The following is a 19,113-nucleotide window of genomic DNA, read 5'->3' on the forward strand; positions in this document are numbered from 1 at the left end:
TTCACAGCCACTCTCCTTTCAGAGTTGGGAGAACAAAGAAGATTTAGAGATAACCAAAAGAAGGAATATATCGCTTTAGTAACAATTTAATCACTAGAAAGGAAGGAAAGGTATTTGTTACTTATTTAATCATTAACAAAGAAGGAAAGGTATTTGTTACTTACTGTTTAGGGCAGCTCAAACAGTACCTTTAATATGGAATGTATTTATTGGTATGGTGAGGCTATTTTCTAAACTGGGTTAATGGGTTAATGGAAACAATATAAACTTGGAAGTATGGTAGTAGGTACAAGTGTGCATATCCAGTGTCATCCTCAACATGCATGTTTTAGCATATGAATAACTTGGAGCTGAAACAGTTTGACCTCCCAACCTAATAGTAAAAGGGCTTTACAAAGATGATTGTTCTACCAGCGAAGAGGATGAGGAGTAGTGATTTAGAGCAAAAGGATTTTCATCATGGGGTTTGATAGTGGTTTTTTTATTTTGAAGTAGTGATGTTGGGTGTAGTTGTTTGTTACTCTAAGAGATCAGTCTTAATTTCATGGACAGCTGTTGATGACAACATGTCAACTGAAGGGGGAAGTTAATATTGTTTCCAGACAACAAGGAGCCAGTTATTTTACTTGCAGGTGAATGGATAGTGTATCTTTTTACAGAAACTTAAATTTTCTTAAGTTAGTTAAATCCTTTCTTTATGAAAGGTCATAATAATTGAGCTTTGTTATACTTTCAGTTTTGTGCATCAGGCTATTTGCAATATTGAATAGAATAACCTCTGAATGACCATTACAAGTGTTTCTGTTATTATATCCTATCTGTGAACAGAAAACCTCTCTATGCTTGTATCTTTATTTGATCAATGTGATAACTTGTTGATATTCATCCATCCAAAGAAAACAAGAAAATGGGTTTGTTTTGGAAATTCCAGACCCAACATATTTGTAACATACAAGTAAACTATCTTACCTGATTTTTGTTTTCGAAAGGAATCAATTTTGTTTCATTCTAATGAGTATTTATTGCCTCTTTAAAAACATAGGTGTTGTTTGTGCAAGAAACTGTAAACATGCAGTATAAATAAACTGTACACAAAGTCACCAGTCAACAACAACCTTTTAGGCAATGTTTATATAGAGGCTAGTAAATAATCTGTTACTCTATTTCTGTAACCTGTCAAATCATAACATAGATATTCTGAGGATCTTACAGTAAATGCCCATGGCTGGTAAACTGGGAAACAGTTCTTTGTTTAGAGCTGTAAGTTCCTTGTAACATGTGTGCATTCCTATGTTTACAGGTATTCTAGTACTGTAATCAGTGGAATCATTTCAAACCAAGTCACATATTCAAAACTATAAAGAAATTAGTTGCCATAACCTGACTTGGGACATCTTAGATTGTATTTTGGGAATGTTTAACAACGTCTAATTAATTAGAGTTAATTTGGGTCAAATACTGACCTTTATGAATATGCCATCACTACATTCTAGTGTAAATATTGAGTAATATATTATGCATACTGTTAAATCTTTTCTAAAGTGTAAAGATAATTCACAAACAAGATTAATAATAGAAAGATATTTTAGGGAAGAGACTGTATCTGTTCCTAATTCTTAAACTTCGATAGGTATTTATGTTATTGTGAAAAAAAGCTTCTTTGCTATTTTGAGGATGAATAGACTTATTTCCATATTTGAAGGTGTTTTCAATTAAATCTAAATAAGGACATTTTATTTCCAATTATCAGCACCTTTGTATTTAGATATCATTTTATGATGAAATGATGTTTGTATATGTGTTTTTCATATCTGCACAACATATAATGTATACAAACAGGACAAAATAGTACTGACAGAGAAACATCAGGATTTGGATATTAGCAGGCAACATCAGTTTTGAGTGGATGCAGCCATACATTTGTGTAGAAATCTGTATGTGTGATCCAGAGACAGGTGGGTTTGTTGTTAAACGCATGAGAGATTCCTCTGGTGAGGATGTAAATTGTGAAGGGGTACAGCAGTTCAGGAAGCAGCACTAGAGTAGCCTGCTTTCTGTACTTGTATCAACTCATTATTGCAACTGGCTGCACATGAGTAGAAATGGCTTGATATGTTGCCCAAATTACCCAACTAATCTTTTCTCATCCCATCATTGGCCATATGTTTTCTTGCATAGATGTAAAACATTCTTTTTTTCACCTACTTTTTGTCTTCACTTCACATATTCTCTCATACTTATCTATATGTGTTTTTACTTTGGTGATAAACAACTTAAGGACGCCAGTAATAAGACATCAAAATGATTTTAGGATGATTATATTCAGGTGAAAATATTTTTATGAATATGAAAAGTAGGATGTTTACTGCACTCTTAGTTCGTATATATAAGTTCTTCACCTTCTAGCAAAGCCTCATTTCGTCAGGTTGAGGGTACTGGAAGTACTCCCAACACACTTATTACACTTTCGACTGCTGCACTGGACCATTTTTCCCTTGGGGTGGAACAATTGGGTGAAAGAAAGCATCTACCTATGTGAAAGATCTGAGTGATGGAAATATTTGACTCAATAGGAAATTTACATAGCTGGATTTGAAAATTTGTAACATCAGGGATGAATGAATTTGAAGATGTTTTTGCCTGATTCTTGGTATTCATATGGAGTAATACAATCTGTTCAGCTGGATTGGAAAACTTCTATTGCAAGTGACAAGGATGGAATACAAATTCAATAATGGATATTAATTTGTTTTCATTGTTTTTTTCCATGGAGTTACATTGTCATGAAGTGAACTCATCTTTGTGAATGAACATGTATGTGTGGTGTTGAATTGCTTAATTCCTACAAAGTCAGCTGATGAAACTAATCCAAAACAAAAGAGATCTTTGTTGTTATGGATTGTGTCTTAAAACCGTTATTTTCCATAATCTCCTACTTGAGGGTAGGGGCATGTACAGGCAGCAACTTTGAAGCACTGGGAAGTATTATGGCTTACAGCAAGTGTCTATATATACATGGTAGTGAGGATTCTTAAGGAGGAAGCAACTCCTTCTCAGAACACTTAAATTACTCAACAGCAAATAGATATGAGACCCTGGGAGTTGTTGTTAAGACATGATTTATGATTCAGGATCTTTTCAAATTAATTCAGTATCATTTATATTGGCATTTTGTTGTCACTGAAATTTGTTTAGCATCAGCTATTTCTGGAGAGATCTGTGAGCTAAGAACAGAAAAAAATAATCATATTTCTGTGTCTCATATATAATATTAGAGACTATAATTCACTGTATGTCTAAGATGTTATACCAATAGTGGTCATAGCTGACTTATGTCAAATTTTACTTATGTGTCACTTAGTGCATAGATATCTGGTATCATTTACAACATCATCAGACATTTAATTCTGACAGGCTTGCATGATATGACACATACAAACCAATCTTCATTATCAGGCCTGATCACATGTGTTAGTCTGTTTGTTAATAAGATACTGCACACATGTGATACAGCATGGAACACAAAGGATGACATCAGTCTTGACTAGCTTCAGGGAGGCAGTATTATCTTCTATCCATCTTGCCTCATTATTAAGCCTAATTAGGGTGACAGATCAAATGATGCACTCCTGTTCTGGTCCAGGACATCATGTTTTCAGACCTTGGGGTCTGATACTGAGTTCCATCTCACTTCCTGACCTAATGAATCTGGTATTCTAAATTATCAGGTTAGAGAATGCTTCTGGCAAGTAGCTCCTAGCTAACTGGCATTTCAAGACAAAATCCTGTACCATGCCATGGGTAATCACTCCAACATATATAGATCTATCAACAAAGGCTTCAGAATAGGTTAGAGGAAGAGGTAATAGGTTTCTGACTTTACAGCTGTTTTATTTGTAGGACTTGTGACTTGTCTTTTGTTCAAAGAGAACTGACTTTCATGGATTTCATATGGACTTCAGAGGAATCAATCACTGTGTAGAAAGTGGATGCTTTGAAAAAGTAAACTTTCAGTCAGGATCATAAGGAGTTGTGAATTATCATATCTGGAAATTCTGTGTTGAAACAACACAGTTCTTTTTCATGTGATTGTGACATGTGAACTCTTACATACTGAAATAGTTATGAAAGTGGTGTAACACTTTTTGTTTATTTTAACCAGTAGTCAAAATGTGGTTTGCTGTATCCTGTATTCCACCTGTTCCTCAAAGTACAGGACCATTCAATCCCCACATGGTCCTTTCAGACATGCCAATGACCATCAAACCTCAATACAAAGCTCAATGTGGCCAGTGGTACAATGCAAGCCTTTGTAGACCTCTGCAAATACCCAGTAGTCAACATGACATTGTTGCATACAAAAATGGTATGTTGTCATCAAGACAGAGTGAAAGAGGCACTGAAAACTGTTTCCCACCTTTAGGAGCTCCATGGGCTTCAGGTGGAGATATCTGTGAATCAAACCCTGAACAAAAGTTGATACCCAGACCTCTGAAACATTCTGGAGATTTTTTTTTGCAAAGTGGTTCTAGTCAGTGTACTCTTAATAAGTTGGATTTTCAGGTGTCAAGAGCCAGTTTTATACACAGCCCACAGATCAAACAATCATTCATTTATGAGAATCATGGACTCTTTCGTACAAAGAACAAGTCAAGACAGGTGTATCAATGCAAACAAACAAACACACCATTTAAGCAGCTTAATCATTCAACTCAAAAAAGTGGAACTACTTCTTTTCCAAAAAGTCTACACTGTCAAATACAGTCCCAGATACCAGAGAAAGTGGCCTCTTTTAAGAGAAATGATACCCCTGTGCAGTTTCTTCAAAGAAGTACATATTTTGGTGAGCACTGCTTGATGTGGAATGAAAGCAGCACAGAATACTGTAAACAATTTTCAAATGTCTCCACCCCAAGGGAACAGTGCTCAGTTTGTGGCACTTCCAGGCAGGGCAGAACTTGTTTCCCTGGTAACTTTGGAATGGTAAATAAAATTTGCAATTAATTAATTATTTCTAACAACTATGGATGTATCAGTGCATGTCATTGTGTAATGGCAATGACGCTTAGTGTCTGATATTCACATGTATGTTACTGTTAATTATTAAAAATGTTGCATATAAATAGTACTAGAGTAGTGATAAATCAGTAATGACACCCAGTGTGTTTTTAATCACATCTAATGTCTGATATTCTCCCATCAACTGCTTGTAATTATTAAAACTGGGCTTATAAGCAGTAGAAGAATACTTGTAAATTCCTGATAATAGATGTTTCTGTTCTTAGGTGTAATGCCATGACTGACTGACATGAAGGCTGCACCTTTTCTGTTAGTTGCATGTAAGAGTTTTGGTGTTAAGGAAGGAATGTGGAAACATTGTACACTTGTAATAAATCATAAATCCAATATGACAGTTTATTGTTATTTTATTTTTACAGTTGTTCATGATTCACCCTTGTCAATTCTTGCCTCTGTGTATTCATTACATTATATCTTGAAATTCCATTGCATTTATGACATGATGTTGAAGATTTTTTCATACAGTAGCCTTTGCTTTCAGAGTCCCCAACAGGGCAATCTTCATAGGTCTCACCGTGTGAGTGGAGAAAGTCGCTATGCTAACCAGATCTCTCTTGCCTCCAACCAAAAACAAGGGACCAACTCTAGCAGGGTCAAGAATTCTCACTATAACTTGGAGGTTGGTACAAAATTGTTTTAACATTGTTTTTATCTCTGTCGGCAATAAGAGGTCTTTAATGTCGCATATCAATCTAACTTGACTGGTGAAGTACTCAAATAGTTGAACACTAATGTGTACTGATTTTAAAACTGATATATTGTGTAGAACCAATGATGACATGTCATCTAATTTCATAATGGCAATGATCATTGAAACATTTTTACATTGTAGGCAAAGGCTGGGTCATCAGTGGCTCCCACCACAACATTACCCCACCTGAACACTGATCGACATGGTCACAGCCACAAACACCACCAAGAACATGTTACTGAACAAAACAGCAATACCCTGCCCCAGCTCAAACAGACAGATGGGGTGTCAGGGGCATCTTCCTTCACAGGAGAGAGAACCAAGAGAGACCAATATGGCAACAAAATCCCCATGACTCCTGCTGGTAGGTTGTAGAAGTTGTAGCGTATAGGATGAATGGGGTGACTTATAAATCAATGTTTTACTGCTTGGTATTATTGGATCATTGTTGAAATATTGTTCTGATGACATATCAGGATGTCCAGTCTAAATAAAAAAAGTTCAATGTTTCTTGGGCATCAGCACATCAATTTATTTCTGCACGTAACAATTTTTTATTGCCGTTTAGAGAAAACAATTTTGACTTGACTGTGACTTGATAATGTGTTTGTCCACTATAACGAGTGTCTGTAAAATGGATGTGACTCGATCGACAACTCATAAACACATGCTAAACTTCCCAAGCTGCATTTGTGAGAGAAAAAAGAAAAAAATGTGTTCCTCCCGCATCACTTTTGAAAAAAATGGGCCTGAGAAACATTTAATTTTTTTAGGCAGCCTTGGAACTTCAAGAATTACATAGGTTTATTTTTATTCTATTTAATGCGGTAGCATCAGTTGTTGGCTTTAGGCATAATGAAAAATATTTTGCTACATGTTCCTTCTTTACTTTGTAATGAATTACACTTCCAGAGACCATGTGTACGTCTGAAGGATCAGTGTCTCATATCATGTTACTTAAGAATAAAAACTGCATGGTTGCGAAATAGACACAAGAAACAAATGTCTCCATTAGTTCGTTCTTACAGTGACCATTGTTGCTTGAAGACAGTTGTTTCTTGTTCGTGTTTGCCAACATCTGAAATGTGTTTTAAAATACAACTGATATATAAGTGCGAGGTTACTCCTACTGGTGAATTCAACCAGAATTGATACTATGAGTTATGCTTGTGGTGGTTGCCAACATGTGAATAATAATTTTTTTCTGAATTTCACTGTGTTTTATTATATTTTCTGAAAATTTGTGGCAAGTGCTGATGTTCTTTTTATTCCAGAGGCACTCAAATTATACAGGAGTAAACTTTCACAATTTGAACAAACTGAAATTTTGGACTATCCTGAGGTTTGGTTCATGGGTCTAGAAGCCAAGAAGATTGAAGGAATTCCTGGTGGGGCTCAAAACAATGGTTATGATGATGACAATGGTTCATACATCAAGGTAAGCATTCAGTACATTTAGAGAATATTAATGGGTCTGATTTATCTTTTCCTTTAGCTTAGTAACAATATAAATTTGTTTATTGTATTACGTTTAGACATTTTAAACAGGTAAACCGATGACATGGTCAAAACCATATAGAGAAAAAGTAAAGGTTGTATTAGTTGATTGGCTTTCTTGCAGCTATTCATCATGTTTATTGAAAGTAATGGAAAACTTTGCAGCAAATATTACATTTATGATGTCATTTAGATTGTAACAATGAAAAATGTATTATAACTTTATGATACGATAATAATAGTGGCTTCAGGGAATAGCAGGACTGTCCTGGATTTTGTAATGAGAGTCAAATGTGTCAATGTATGTGTTTCTTGATATAACAACCTGAGTGCCACATTGGCCCTTGTGAAACAAGACACCACACACAGAGCTGTTAATGCATATCTGTTGTAGCGTGATTTGGACCACCTTTGGGTTTCTGTGACTAACAACAATCTATGCTATCAGATGATCGCTGGTGCAGAACAGACATACCATTATTGTCAATGTTTGGGGGGGCGTTACATTTGCTATCTTTGTTGCTTTGATGCAGCATTCAATAACAAACATTCTCCATACAATGGAGTAGTTATGAAAGTCACTATCAAAACTGATATTTATTGATAGATCATGACCATTTGAATTTGGCATGGTGCACATCAAGGTAATCAGTGAAGCAGAAGTATACATTGTAGAGAAAGATAAAATGATTGTTGTTAACTTGTTATCAAAATATTTATCTCATCTAATCATGATATTCTATAATTATTGCTCACAGATTAGTGATGTTGATACTATGTGTTGGTTTTTGAATTAAGCGCCAACCTGAACATAACAGTTTAAGTGTCATATTCTAATGCTAGTATTAAAGAAGCTGAACATTGTGTCAGAGATCTTACTTGAAAGATAGCCTAGAAATTATCATATCTATATTTGAGGCACAGGGTGTCATTGTACAAAACGATCTTTGCACTAAGGTGGCCATAACGCCAATACTGTAACAAAGAATTACAACTATCATCGCACTAAGGTTGCTTTGTACAAGGCTACACAGATCATATAAATACATTCATTTATTATATCAGTACCAATTTTTAAACAGTTTCATTAATCTGTGAGTAGTGTGATTATACTGTACAGATATCCTGATACATGTAAACAGTTAGTTGTTTTCTGGTGCTTATATTTCAGGTCGACTTCTCCATTCATCCAAACTAGACAGTGATTTATTTTGATGGCCTGTATTTATTCCATTAATGACTACCGACAGAATGCCATGAGATCACATTAGTATTAAACTATTAATGTATTTTTCTTTTTCTGTGTAACAAAGGTTATCGGTGACCATCTTGCATTTCGCTATGAGATAATGGAAGTGATTGGGAAAGGATCTTTTGGTCAGGTAGTCCTGGTATTTGACCACAAGATTCGAAAAGAGTTTGCTGTTAAAATTATCAGAAACAAGAAGAGGTAATCAGTGGTGTGTCAATCAAGCCTGATTTTGCCTGCCATGTAGACTGCAACTTCTTGTAATAAATTGTACATGTGATACCTTTAGAATAAAGCTAGCTATTTCCAGAGAGAGAAATCTGAAAATGTTAATATTTCAAAGAGATCTTCTTTTATCTTCCTTCAGTTTTCAGGATACTCTTATCTGCAGTTTTTATTTGATGAATATCACATGTATGATGATCTGATTCTCCTTTTCTGTGATACGTGCTGTGTAAGACTTGAAGTGCTTCCGTATCTATCTTGATCATATTTTACAAATTGATGAGAATGAACGAAAACTTTAACACAGTGTATTCCTTTGAAGTCTTTCATCTGTATAATCACTTGAATTAATTATACATCAATCATTGTCACTACTGCCAGTAAACAGCACATCATCACTTGCATGCACAGGTCTCTCTGTCTGTGTATTGATTTCTGCTTTCTACTTTACCCTTCATTAAACAACCCCATATGTTGTAATGTTCGGCTTATGACCTTTCTGCTTATTTTCAGCTCTCTGTTTGTGCAGCCTTCCTATCATATTCTGTCTCTGACATATACATTCTGCAAAGATGATGTTCAAGAACTAGTTTGATGACATCCTTTTGGGAGGGAAAACAGAAAAAGTATATTTGTCCAAACTTCCATAAGTGCATCCATGCAGATTGTAGTAATTACACTGTGCAGTGCCCAATTTCAGATTCATCTCTCTATTGCCTGAGCTCATTTGGAGATGAGAGGCTATCCCTTATCCCTGCATATATATCTCAACCTTCTCTTTGCTTATGCTTGGCCTGTCTGTGTTTGCTTTCTCAGGTGCTGCATGATCATTTGGTATTTCGCTATGAAATGCTTGAAGTGTTGGGGAAAGGCTCCTTTGGTCAAGTCGTCAAATGCTATGACCACAAAACAGACCAAATGGTTGCAGTGAAAATAATTCGCAATAAGAAGAGGTAGAAATTTATTTCCTTTGTTTGAAGCAAAGTGAAAGAGGGGACTTGGTTTGTGTGGAACCATGACAAAACATTTTTCTACTGTACATTGATTCTTTGCACTTTGTTTCTTCTTAGTGTTAGTTTAGTAATTTATTTGCTTCACTACATTTCTTCCAAAATTTCCCTTTTAATATATCCACATCTTTGAACTTCATACATATTTATTGTTCAACATATTTAACAAAAGTGTTATGAAAAAGGTTATGAAATACATAGTTAAATTAATTTGAGTTGTTAAATCAGTGTATTGAAAGAAAGATACTGTTTTGCTTTTAAGACAGAATTGTAGCATTTTTTGCAATATTAATTTCACTGAAAACTGTAATGTGAAGCATGCACAAGGACTCATGAATTATATGGGTTGGTACAGGTTCCATCACCAGGCATTGGTAGAGGTGAAGATTCTGGATGCTCTACGGCGCAAGGACAAGGACAACCAGTACAATATCATCCATATGTTAGAGTACTTTTACTTCAGAAACCATCTCTGTATCACATTTGAACTCATGGGGTAAGAATATTTATTATCTAATGCTAAACTTTCCTCTCAGTTTTTGTGTTTATATGCCTATGAGTGATATGCATCAACTTCAACTGTGATCAGTTCAATTTGCATACTAGGTACAGAAATGTAAAATTTTACAAGAACGATAGATTAGTGTTCATTTGTTGGGTGTAGATTAAGTAAACCTATAAATCTAATATAAGGCATTACATGATCATGTAAAAAATGTCTTCAAAATTAAGTAAAAGTTAAAGTTACTGTTAACCTGTTCATGTTGTGTATGTTTTCATTCAATCTGTATTTTGTTCTTACTTATGTAGGTATAGATAACAAACACATGTGTTCAGCTTTCCTACAAAGCCTATGTACTGGAAATATCTTGGCAAATTGGAAGAAAATGGTGGCAAAAATATAGTTTGCTCTTTCGATCATATCTGTAATAGTGTTTGCATTTGCATGCAGGGGGATATAGTCGACGCCCCATCTGTCCATCCGTCCATAATCATTTTGTTTCTGGAGCATAACTCAGAAACTGTTTAATATTTTTAGAACAAACTTGATAGATATGATAATCTCAACCTATAGTTGTGCCTTTTGCTATTTACAGAGCTTTGGCATTTTTATTTATTTTTTTTTTCCATGGAACATTTTGGTGTTAGTCTAATGGTGGGGTGGGCTTCGTTTCCAGAGCAGAACTGAAAAGCTGTTCAATGTTTTTCTGCAAAACTTCGTAGATATATTAATCAGAACCTAAAATGGTGCCTTTTGCTATGTACAGGTTTTTGTGATTTATCATTTTCTCAGGTTTCTATGGAAACATTTCGGACTTTGTCTCAAAAGTGACAGGTGTGTTATGTTTCCAGAGCACATCTCCAAAAGTTCCTAATATCTGTCAGCAAAAGTTGGTAGATATGTGTAGCAGAACCCAAAGTGGTGCCTTTTGCTCTTTACAGGTTTTTGTGATTTATTATTTTCATGGAAATGTTTCGGACTTCGTCTCAAAATGGAGGGATGGGCTTCATTTCCGGAGCATAACTCAAAAACCGTTCAGTATTTTTCTACAACACTTGGTAGATGTGTGTGGCTGACCCCAAAGTGGTGTCTTTTGCTGTTTACAGATATATGGCATTTATATTTTTCATGACATGGACATTCCATGGAAACGATTCAAACCTAATCTAAGAAAACATCAAGTAACTGTCAGATGATTTGTCCTTTCAAATATGTAGGGGCCAGAGGGATATGTCATCTTCTGATGACACTTGTTGTGATTTATTATTTTCTCAGTTCCAATGGAAACGTTTCGGACTTTGTCTCAAAAGTGAGAGGTGTGTTTCATTTCCAGAGCATAACTCAAACACTTCTTAATATCTGTCAGTGTAACTTGGTAGATATGTGTGGCAGACCCCCAAGTGGTGCCTTTTGGTATTTACAGGTTTTTGTGATTTATCATTTTCCATGGACTCGTTTCAGACTTTGTTTCCGGAGCACAAGTCGAAAACCATTTCATATTATTCAACAGATCTTTGCAGATATATGAGACAGATCTTTATATGGTGACTTTTTATGATTACAGATATATGGCATTTATATTTTTCATGAATTCCATGGAATTAATTCAAACTTAGTCTAAAAGCACAACAAGTAACTGTCAGATGATTTGTCCTTTCAAACATATGGGGTCCGGGGGGATATGTCATCTTCTGATGACTCTTGTATGATTTCAGAATGAATCTCTATGAGCTGATCAAGAAGAATAACTTCCAAGGATTCAGTATTGCACTTATCAGGAGGTTTGCCTTCTCGTTACTTCAGTGTCTTAAGGTTCTCCAAAGAGAACGGATAATCCACTGTGATTTGAAACCAGTAAGTAACCTATTTCCCAGAATTTGGGAGCAAAACATAGTAGGGTGCCTCATAATGATTATTCTCTCAGTGTGTATTTTGCCATGTTAACAAGAGACATACAACAAGATTCACCTCATTTCTAAGATGTTACTATTAGCCAATGCATTTTGTCTTATGTCTGACTATGCTTGTCGTTAGAGGCGACTTACGGGATCGGGTGGTCAGGCTCGCTGGCTTGGTTGACACATGTCATTGGTTTCCAATTGCGCAGATCGATGCTCATGTTGTTGATCACTGGATTGTCTGGTCCAGACTCGATTATTCATAGACCGCCACCATATAGCTGGAATATTGCTGAGTGCTGCGTAAAAGTAAAGTCATTCACTCAATTGTCTTATGTCAGTGTAGCCTCAGTATTGTCACTCTCGTTTTTTTTGTAAAGGCAAATGATGTTTTCATAATAGTCAATGTTTATATTACACAATATCTCTTGCATAAAAACTAAAATAACCTTTTTTTTCTTTTTCCTCTCTCTCTCTTACAGGAAAACATTTTGTTACGACAAAGGGGTCAAAGTTCTATAAAGGTCATAGATTTTGGTTCTAGCTGCTATGAGCATCAAAGAGGTGAGTGAACATGACAAATTTCTTGCTGAAATTAAAATAAAGTGGGTTTTATATACTTCCATCAAGTCTATAACTGAACTGTCAGCTGTATATTTTTTTGTGATTTATGTTTGCAAACTAACACAGTCTCTCTGTTCCAGTGTACACATACATACAGAGCCGATTCTACCGGTCTCCAGAGGTGATACTAGGTTTGCCCTACTCCATGCCTATTGACATGTGGAGTTTTGGTTGTATCCTGGCTGAGTTGTACACAGGCTATCCTTTGTTCCCTGGGGAGAATGAGGTAGAGCAATTAGCCTGCATCATGGAGGTATTGGGACTCCCACCTCAGAATGTCTTAGACCAGGCAACGAGAAGAAGGCTGTTCTTTGGTAGGTATATTGGCATATGCTACAGGATAAGGTACAGGATAACACTGTATGGATTCTGTGTGGTTCAATAATGACTTGAATAATGCTATTGAGCAGGCTATCATCAATCATATTGGTTATTTGTATCATGAACTTCAGTGTAGTGTATATTAGAATATATTGTTAATATACCCTAAATATGAATGGAGGAATATCTGTGTACTATTTTCTAATTTGTTTCAGATTCTAAAGGTAATCCCCGATGTCTTACAAACAGTAAAGGCAAGAAGAGGAGGGTAGCATCGAAGGATCTACAGCAAGCAATCAAAACTAGTGATGCAAGCTTCCTGGACTTCATAAGAAGATGCATAGAGTTAGTTCTGTTTACTTACATCTACCATTTATTGAACATTTTGTTTTGTTGTAAAGGGTCTATGAGTACAATGTGATATTTATGAAGACTTGTAAAATGAGCAAAGTTTACTCAAAAGTATGGGTTTTCTTTTAAAAAATTGATTTTTTTGTAATGAATGAAACTCATTAACGTTTAGTATTTCTTCTGTACTGTATATGATTTGTTGAATTAGATTGTTTTCTGCCCCAGAGCAATTTCAAAAATAATTTCCTGATATTAGATGGGATCCATCTGTGCGAATGACATCAGATGAAGCATTGCATCATGACTGGATCAAGGAAGGCCTGGTTCACCGCAAAGACAGAGTGCTGAAAGGGCAGCACAAACGACATACATCTCCAGGAAGTGAAGGGCAGCAGCCTGATCCGTACAAGGTTCCTGCTCAACCACCTGTTAAAGGTATGACTGCCACCAGAGACCATATAATAGATATGGTCTCTGCTGCCACCAAACACATTGGTTATTTGTTGAGGTCCAGGTATTTCAATACTGTTATATTCATAATGATATTTATGATGATGAGTTTTATTAATATATATTTTGGGGGGCTACAATGTATCTGACACAAAGATATTATCTAAAGTAAGTGAACAGAGCTTATGAAATCAGCAACTGATCCATTCACTCAAATTTTTCACAAAGGACAATCAACAAAAATATTTCCTTCTATAGACACATTATGCCTTATAACTATGAGTCACTTTGAGTAATACGTCAACACTATGTATTTTGCAGAGAAGACAAAGGTTGATGAGTGGAAGATGTCACTGAAGGATAAGCGCAGTGCCAAAACACGAGAGAGAGTTCCACCAGTTGGAGCATCTGCAGAGCAAACACATGAAGAAACAGGCAGAGGTGGGTAGTAATTTCTATTTATGTAACATAAGGTAAAGTTTGAAATACGTAGCTCAAGAAACACCCTTAACTGCCTCTTGTGTGATTTGGTAATACCCCGTGAATAAAAGCGAAAATGAAGGGGTTTACCAAATAAGGTGCTGAGTATTTCTAAAAGTATATGAAATGATTAGCGATTGACAAGAACTCACTCACAATACATGTTTATTTAGATGGATCTGAAATCAAGATATAGGCAACTTTACGCTTAGTTATCAAATTATCACAACCCCTCCCCCTTGCACTCACGCCCGCAAAAAAAACCCTGAAGTTCTGAACGAAGGAAGGTTCCTCATTGATATGAAGGATTTATGTTATTTGCGTGCTCTACTCTTTCTCTTTGGAATCAGTGAATGAATGAATTGAGTCTTAATATATATTTCAGCTATTTTTCACTACGTCAGTTATGTAAAATTCCCAAAGTGACGCATATTATAAACTCAGTAAAATAATACGGAATCATACAACTGTGCTTTTTCAATTGAATACATTGTTGTTAATTAGATCCTGGTACAAAGAAGGAAGATCCAGAGTCTTCTGAAGACCCTTCTGAGAAAGCAAAAAAGGTCCAATCAAATGACAAGCGGCCGTCAGAGGATTCAGGTGTAGAGAAATTAACACAGTCAGAAAAGATTCACCATCAAGACAGTGGTGTGGAAGAAAGTAAAGACCACCCCCAGGACAATAATGCAGATGAAGCAGGGAAGTTTCTACCACCAATTGCAAAGTGATTTCTCCACAAGTCAATGCAGATACCAGTTTACATGGAATTAATTCATACTTTGTGTGAATATATCAAGTCAGTATTATTACAGTAGAAATCTTGTACTGAAACAAGATTGTTCATGGCAGGTATCTTATGAGTAAGTTTGCACAATATGTCTACAACAACCACAAAACATTGGTCTTTGATGCAAGTTTGTTAAGAGTTAGGGTTTTCAATTAAATGGAGTGCTGTAATTGTTATTCATCAGTGAACATTTATTGATGTTCGTGAGAGAGAAATATTGGATCTTTGAATTGTGGCAGTTCTTATATTATCTGTTAAGGAACCATGTAAAAAGAATAATTCAAAAATGGAAGCAAATTCTTGTCATTCCAAGGCACCCTTTATGCACAGGTTGTTGTTCTGTAGTTACATGACAGCATTATCATTTATGTAATGTTTTTGTCTCTACATATTTTGTTAAATAAAGCACAGTAACCGCTGTCTGATATCGAACATCATTATACGTATGCCAAACACATATCGTCTTTACAATGCATGTGTGTCAGTACAGGTCATTATCTTTTATGGTGAACCAACTGATACAATCGATTTCAGTATTTCTTTCGATCTGCCTCAGTATTAATGCATGACCTGTAACTGGATTCCTCTGTATGAGTTTTTCATGATGGGATTTTGTACTTACTCTTTACAAAAACTTCTACAATGTGGATAGAAATTTGCAGATAAAGGGTTGGGGGCTGTAGGTTTGTATTATTTCCATGCCAGTATTGAAGTGGACATGCATTGAGAGGCATAAGTGTAATGTGCCTGATTATTTGCTCAACAGGTATAATTACTGTAACGTATGATGAGTGATGTTCATATGGTACATTATACATTTCTGAAATGTTTTTAAGCTAATGCTGATCAGTATTGAGTGTATATTTATAATTGTCAAAATATTTATGAATACTGTTAAAGGTGTTTGCAATGTATAGAGATTGATGATTTGCTGTTGGATTGCTCAAGTCAAGTCATTGTTATCAATGTATATGACTCATTGTTTGTTGTTACTGTACATACTGCAACGTGTATGTATATGTTCATACATTGTTTCTTTACCATACCAGTATCAGGGTCAGCATGTTCTTTCTTTAAAATATTAAACTTTTGATGTGTAAATTAATGTTTTTACAGTATCAAGTAAGATTTATTTTGCTGGAAAATTTAACTCACACCTCTTTTTATCTAATTATATTATTTTAGTAACTTTTATTATCTTTTTCTGTGATTATTCTAGACTGTTACTGTGTTGAAATATATATTATTTTGTTATGCAGATTAAAATCTGTTTTCAAATATTCTCTATCATTTATGTGATATACGTTTCTGATCCTATATATGAAATAGTGGTGTATATTGCTTGGAGTTGTTTGAAGTCAGAATGTAATCAGATGTGAATAATATTATGGCCAGTTTTAGATGCAAGAAAAATCATCACATAATCTTTCATATGAAGATGTCTGACGTTTAGTGTTCTTCATACTTAAGTCCAGTCTTCTTGTATTTTTTTTATCCAAGATTTTAGCATAGAGTCTCATACTTTCCGAGAGAAATAATATTTTGTATAAAAATATGAACGTGTGACTTCATGTGGTCTTATGTGAACCTTGTCAAATAACAAATGAAAATTTATTGTGAGGATTGAAGTTATTTTGATTGAATGTTGTGCATTCATAACCAAGCATGAAAATTTAATTGCTTTAAACTGTAAGTCATAAGGTTGCAATTTTCTGACATATTCCCTTATACTATAGGCAAAATATTATTCAGTGGTTTTATGCATTCTCAAAGTTAAGGTTAATTCTTTTGAATCATGCTAGATGTAATTTATGTTTTCATTTAGTTTGGTAGAATTTTCAGTTCAAGATATCAATACTGACATTCAGCCAGGCGCTACACATTTTAAATTGCAATATAAGTAATTCATTATGCATGTAGTCTCCTTTTGACTGCACCTTTCACTGTAATACATTTAAATAATAATTACAAGAAATTCAGTAGCGTGTATTTATTTTGTGTATGGTTATGTGCAATAAATGCTGTGATTTAATGATGGTTAACATTATGCACTGATGGATTTGAGGGAATTTGAATTAGGGTTGTTATGTGAAGTGTGTTTGGATATATGCAAATCCTAATATTTTCACATCCATGCTCCAGTGTCAAAATGTTATAACCTATAAACTAAGTTCACCTAAGTACAAAGGAAATACAAAAATATCTTTAGATTTCAGTATTACTCAGTGAATCCGTCCATGCATACATTACTGTGTGCATCTCTGTTGAAGTATGTGTTTTATCACTGTTGTGACTTGTTATCTTCATATCTGGTTCATTGTGTACCAGTGTTTGTTGGCTCTTAAAATCACAGTCTGTTTTGGATTGTCTGGAAGAAGTAAAATTGCAGACAACAGTGAGGCAATGGCAATTTGCTTGCAGTATTTCATCATATTGTTTAATCATAGAGGCTTGTGATAGATGTGTTCTTCACATTCTCAGATTGGAGCCTGGGGGGACTTAGATATCTGCATATACCAAACAGGAAGTTGTAGGTGTCCAACTTTCATTCAAGATCTGAAACTGATAACATGATGTTTGGCACATATTACATGAGAGACCATCTAATAATGGTCTGTAGTTACACATACAAACCCATGCCCACAACCATATACCTTCCTGACCTCTCTGTCTGTCAGACTGGACTCCATATTATGATTTCAAATCATGGTATCCAAGCTTGTTACCATTGCACTAAAGTTTACTTCTTTGGGTCCCATGCACTCAGCTTGGTGACCATCTTGCTGAATACCCATGAATGTGTATGAAAAGGCTCCAAAGCTCTCCTATATCAGCCTTGCAGATTGTGTGTATAATGAATGTGTAACATGACTACCCCAAATGTTGTGTAGACGCTTCTTTGTGGGACTGTCGGACACTGACCGTCCTTATTCCAAAACCTCAGGGACGTTATCATCGGTGTTGATCTGGTCCAAATCATCAAGCATGATACTTGCTCCCCTCTCATGGCCCTTTGGCTTGGGTAGTTTTCTGAATCTGCATGGGTGCTTCAATGCATGTTGCTCTGTCATGATAAAAGAGATTTTTGTGGAAACATGTTCACAAATAGAAGAGGCGACATGGCTGGCTGACTAGAGAATCCAATGGTGGGGCAGGCCAGGGGCTGTATTCCTGTGGCCAAGAACAAAAAGTCTCATGAACTGAAGCGAGCAAAATCAACACTGACATAGTCCTCTGGGTCCCTTCCCTGCTTCTGTCAATGTTTATTATAAGCAACTTCATAAGTCCTCTTCAGCTGTTACTCAGTAAATGTTTACAAAGTAAATACCATGTAAAAAATGAGTATGGAATGAATGAAATAATATAAGTTTTAAAGTGATAGGTTATTGGCAATGATGTGTTACTTAGGAATTACTTAGTTCAGCCTTATGTGCGTTATTGAAATTCATTATTACATCCTATGTCCAGTCTTAATTGATGTTAATAACAACTTTAATGATATATAGAGATGTGTACTATCGTTAAGTGCTAATAGTATTAGAAATACCACAGTTGAACTCTACATCGGTTCTTTAGCCATGTAGCATAGAAACCTACTAATTAAGAAAAGCCCACTTTTACTTGTCCCTTGGAAAAAATCAAAATGAGCTGGGTCAAACACACTTCATCTAAGTCATGTCACCTTTGTGCTCTGCATTACTCATGATAGTTGCAATATGTATTACTGTTGCAATGATGTTATGGTATACATCAGTTTTATTTGCACTTCAAGTAAATGCAAGTATTGTGCACATGTAATGCACAGTCTTCAGGTGGAAAATAAATAAAAATTTGACATTTGCACATATTTATTTGTATTTTTCTACCCATCCTTGTAAGTGAACTAAGTGAATGAGAGGTATGTTTGATGAAACAGTCAGAAATATTCATGGCAAATCAATGCTTG

General features: G+C 35.3%; 1 protein-coding gene across 4 annotated transcripts in view; it reads left to right on the forward strand.

Moving 5' to 3' along the window:
* LOC137277858 (dual specificity tyrosine-phosphorylation-regulated kinase 4-like) overlaps window positions 1-19,007 on the forward strand; it is a 42,492-nt gene extending 23,485 nt beyond the window's left edge. The window contains exons 1-13 of one of the 4 annotated variants that reach the window (XM_067809822.1): window positions 4,092-4,983; window positions 5,561-5,698; window positions 5,912-6,134; window positions 7,045-7,208; window positions 8,581-8,717; window positions 10,107-10,247; window positions 11,969-12,107; window positions 12,634-12,715; window positions 12,856-13,089; window positions 13,312-13,441; window positions 13,704-13,882; window positions 14,219-14,338; window positions 14,882-19,007. In XM_067809822.1, coding sequence (XP_067665923.1) covers window positions 4,171-4,983; window positions 5,561-5,698; window positions 5,912-6,134; window positions 7,045-7,208; window positions 8,581-8,717; window positions 10,107-10,247; window positions 11,969-12,107; window positions 12,634-12,715; window positions 12,856-13,089; window positions 13,312-13,441; window positions 13,704-13,882; window positions 14,219-14,338; window positions 14,882-15,108 — 2,727 coding nt within the window. In that variant the 5' untranslated portion in view covers window positions 4,092-4,170 and the 3' untranslated portion in view covers window positions 15,109-19,007. Of the gene's footprint in view, window positions 1-4,091; window positions 4,984-5,560; window positions 5,699-5,911; window positions 6,135-7,044; window positions 7,209-8,580; window positions 8,718-9,557; window positions 9,695-10,106; window positions 10,248-11,968; window positions 12,108-12,633; window positions 12,716-12,855; window positions 13,090-13,311; window positions 13,442-13,703; window positions 13,883-14,218; window positions 14,339-14,881 lie in introns of those variants that run through there. The other 3 variants (XM_067809821.1, XM_067809823.1, XM_067809824.1) reach the window with 3 other exon arrangements.
* The last annotated feature ends 106 nt before the right edge of the window (window positions 19,008-19,113 follow it).

The sequence above is a fragment of the Haliotis asinina genome, chromosome 3 (assembly GCF_037392515.1).
Source record: "Haliotis asinina isolate JCU_RB_2024 chromosome 3, JCU_Hal_asi_v2, whole genome shotgun sequence".
NCBI classification, from domain to species: Eukaryota; Metazoa; Mollusca; class Gastropoda; order Lepetellida; family Haliotidae; genus Haliotis; species Haliotis asinina.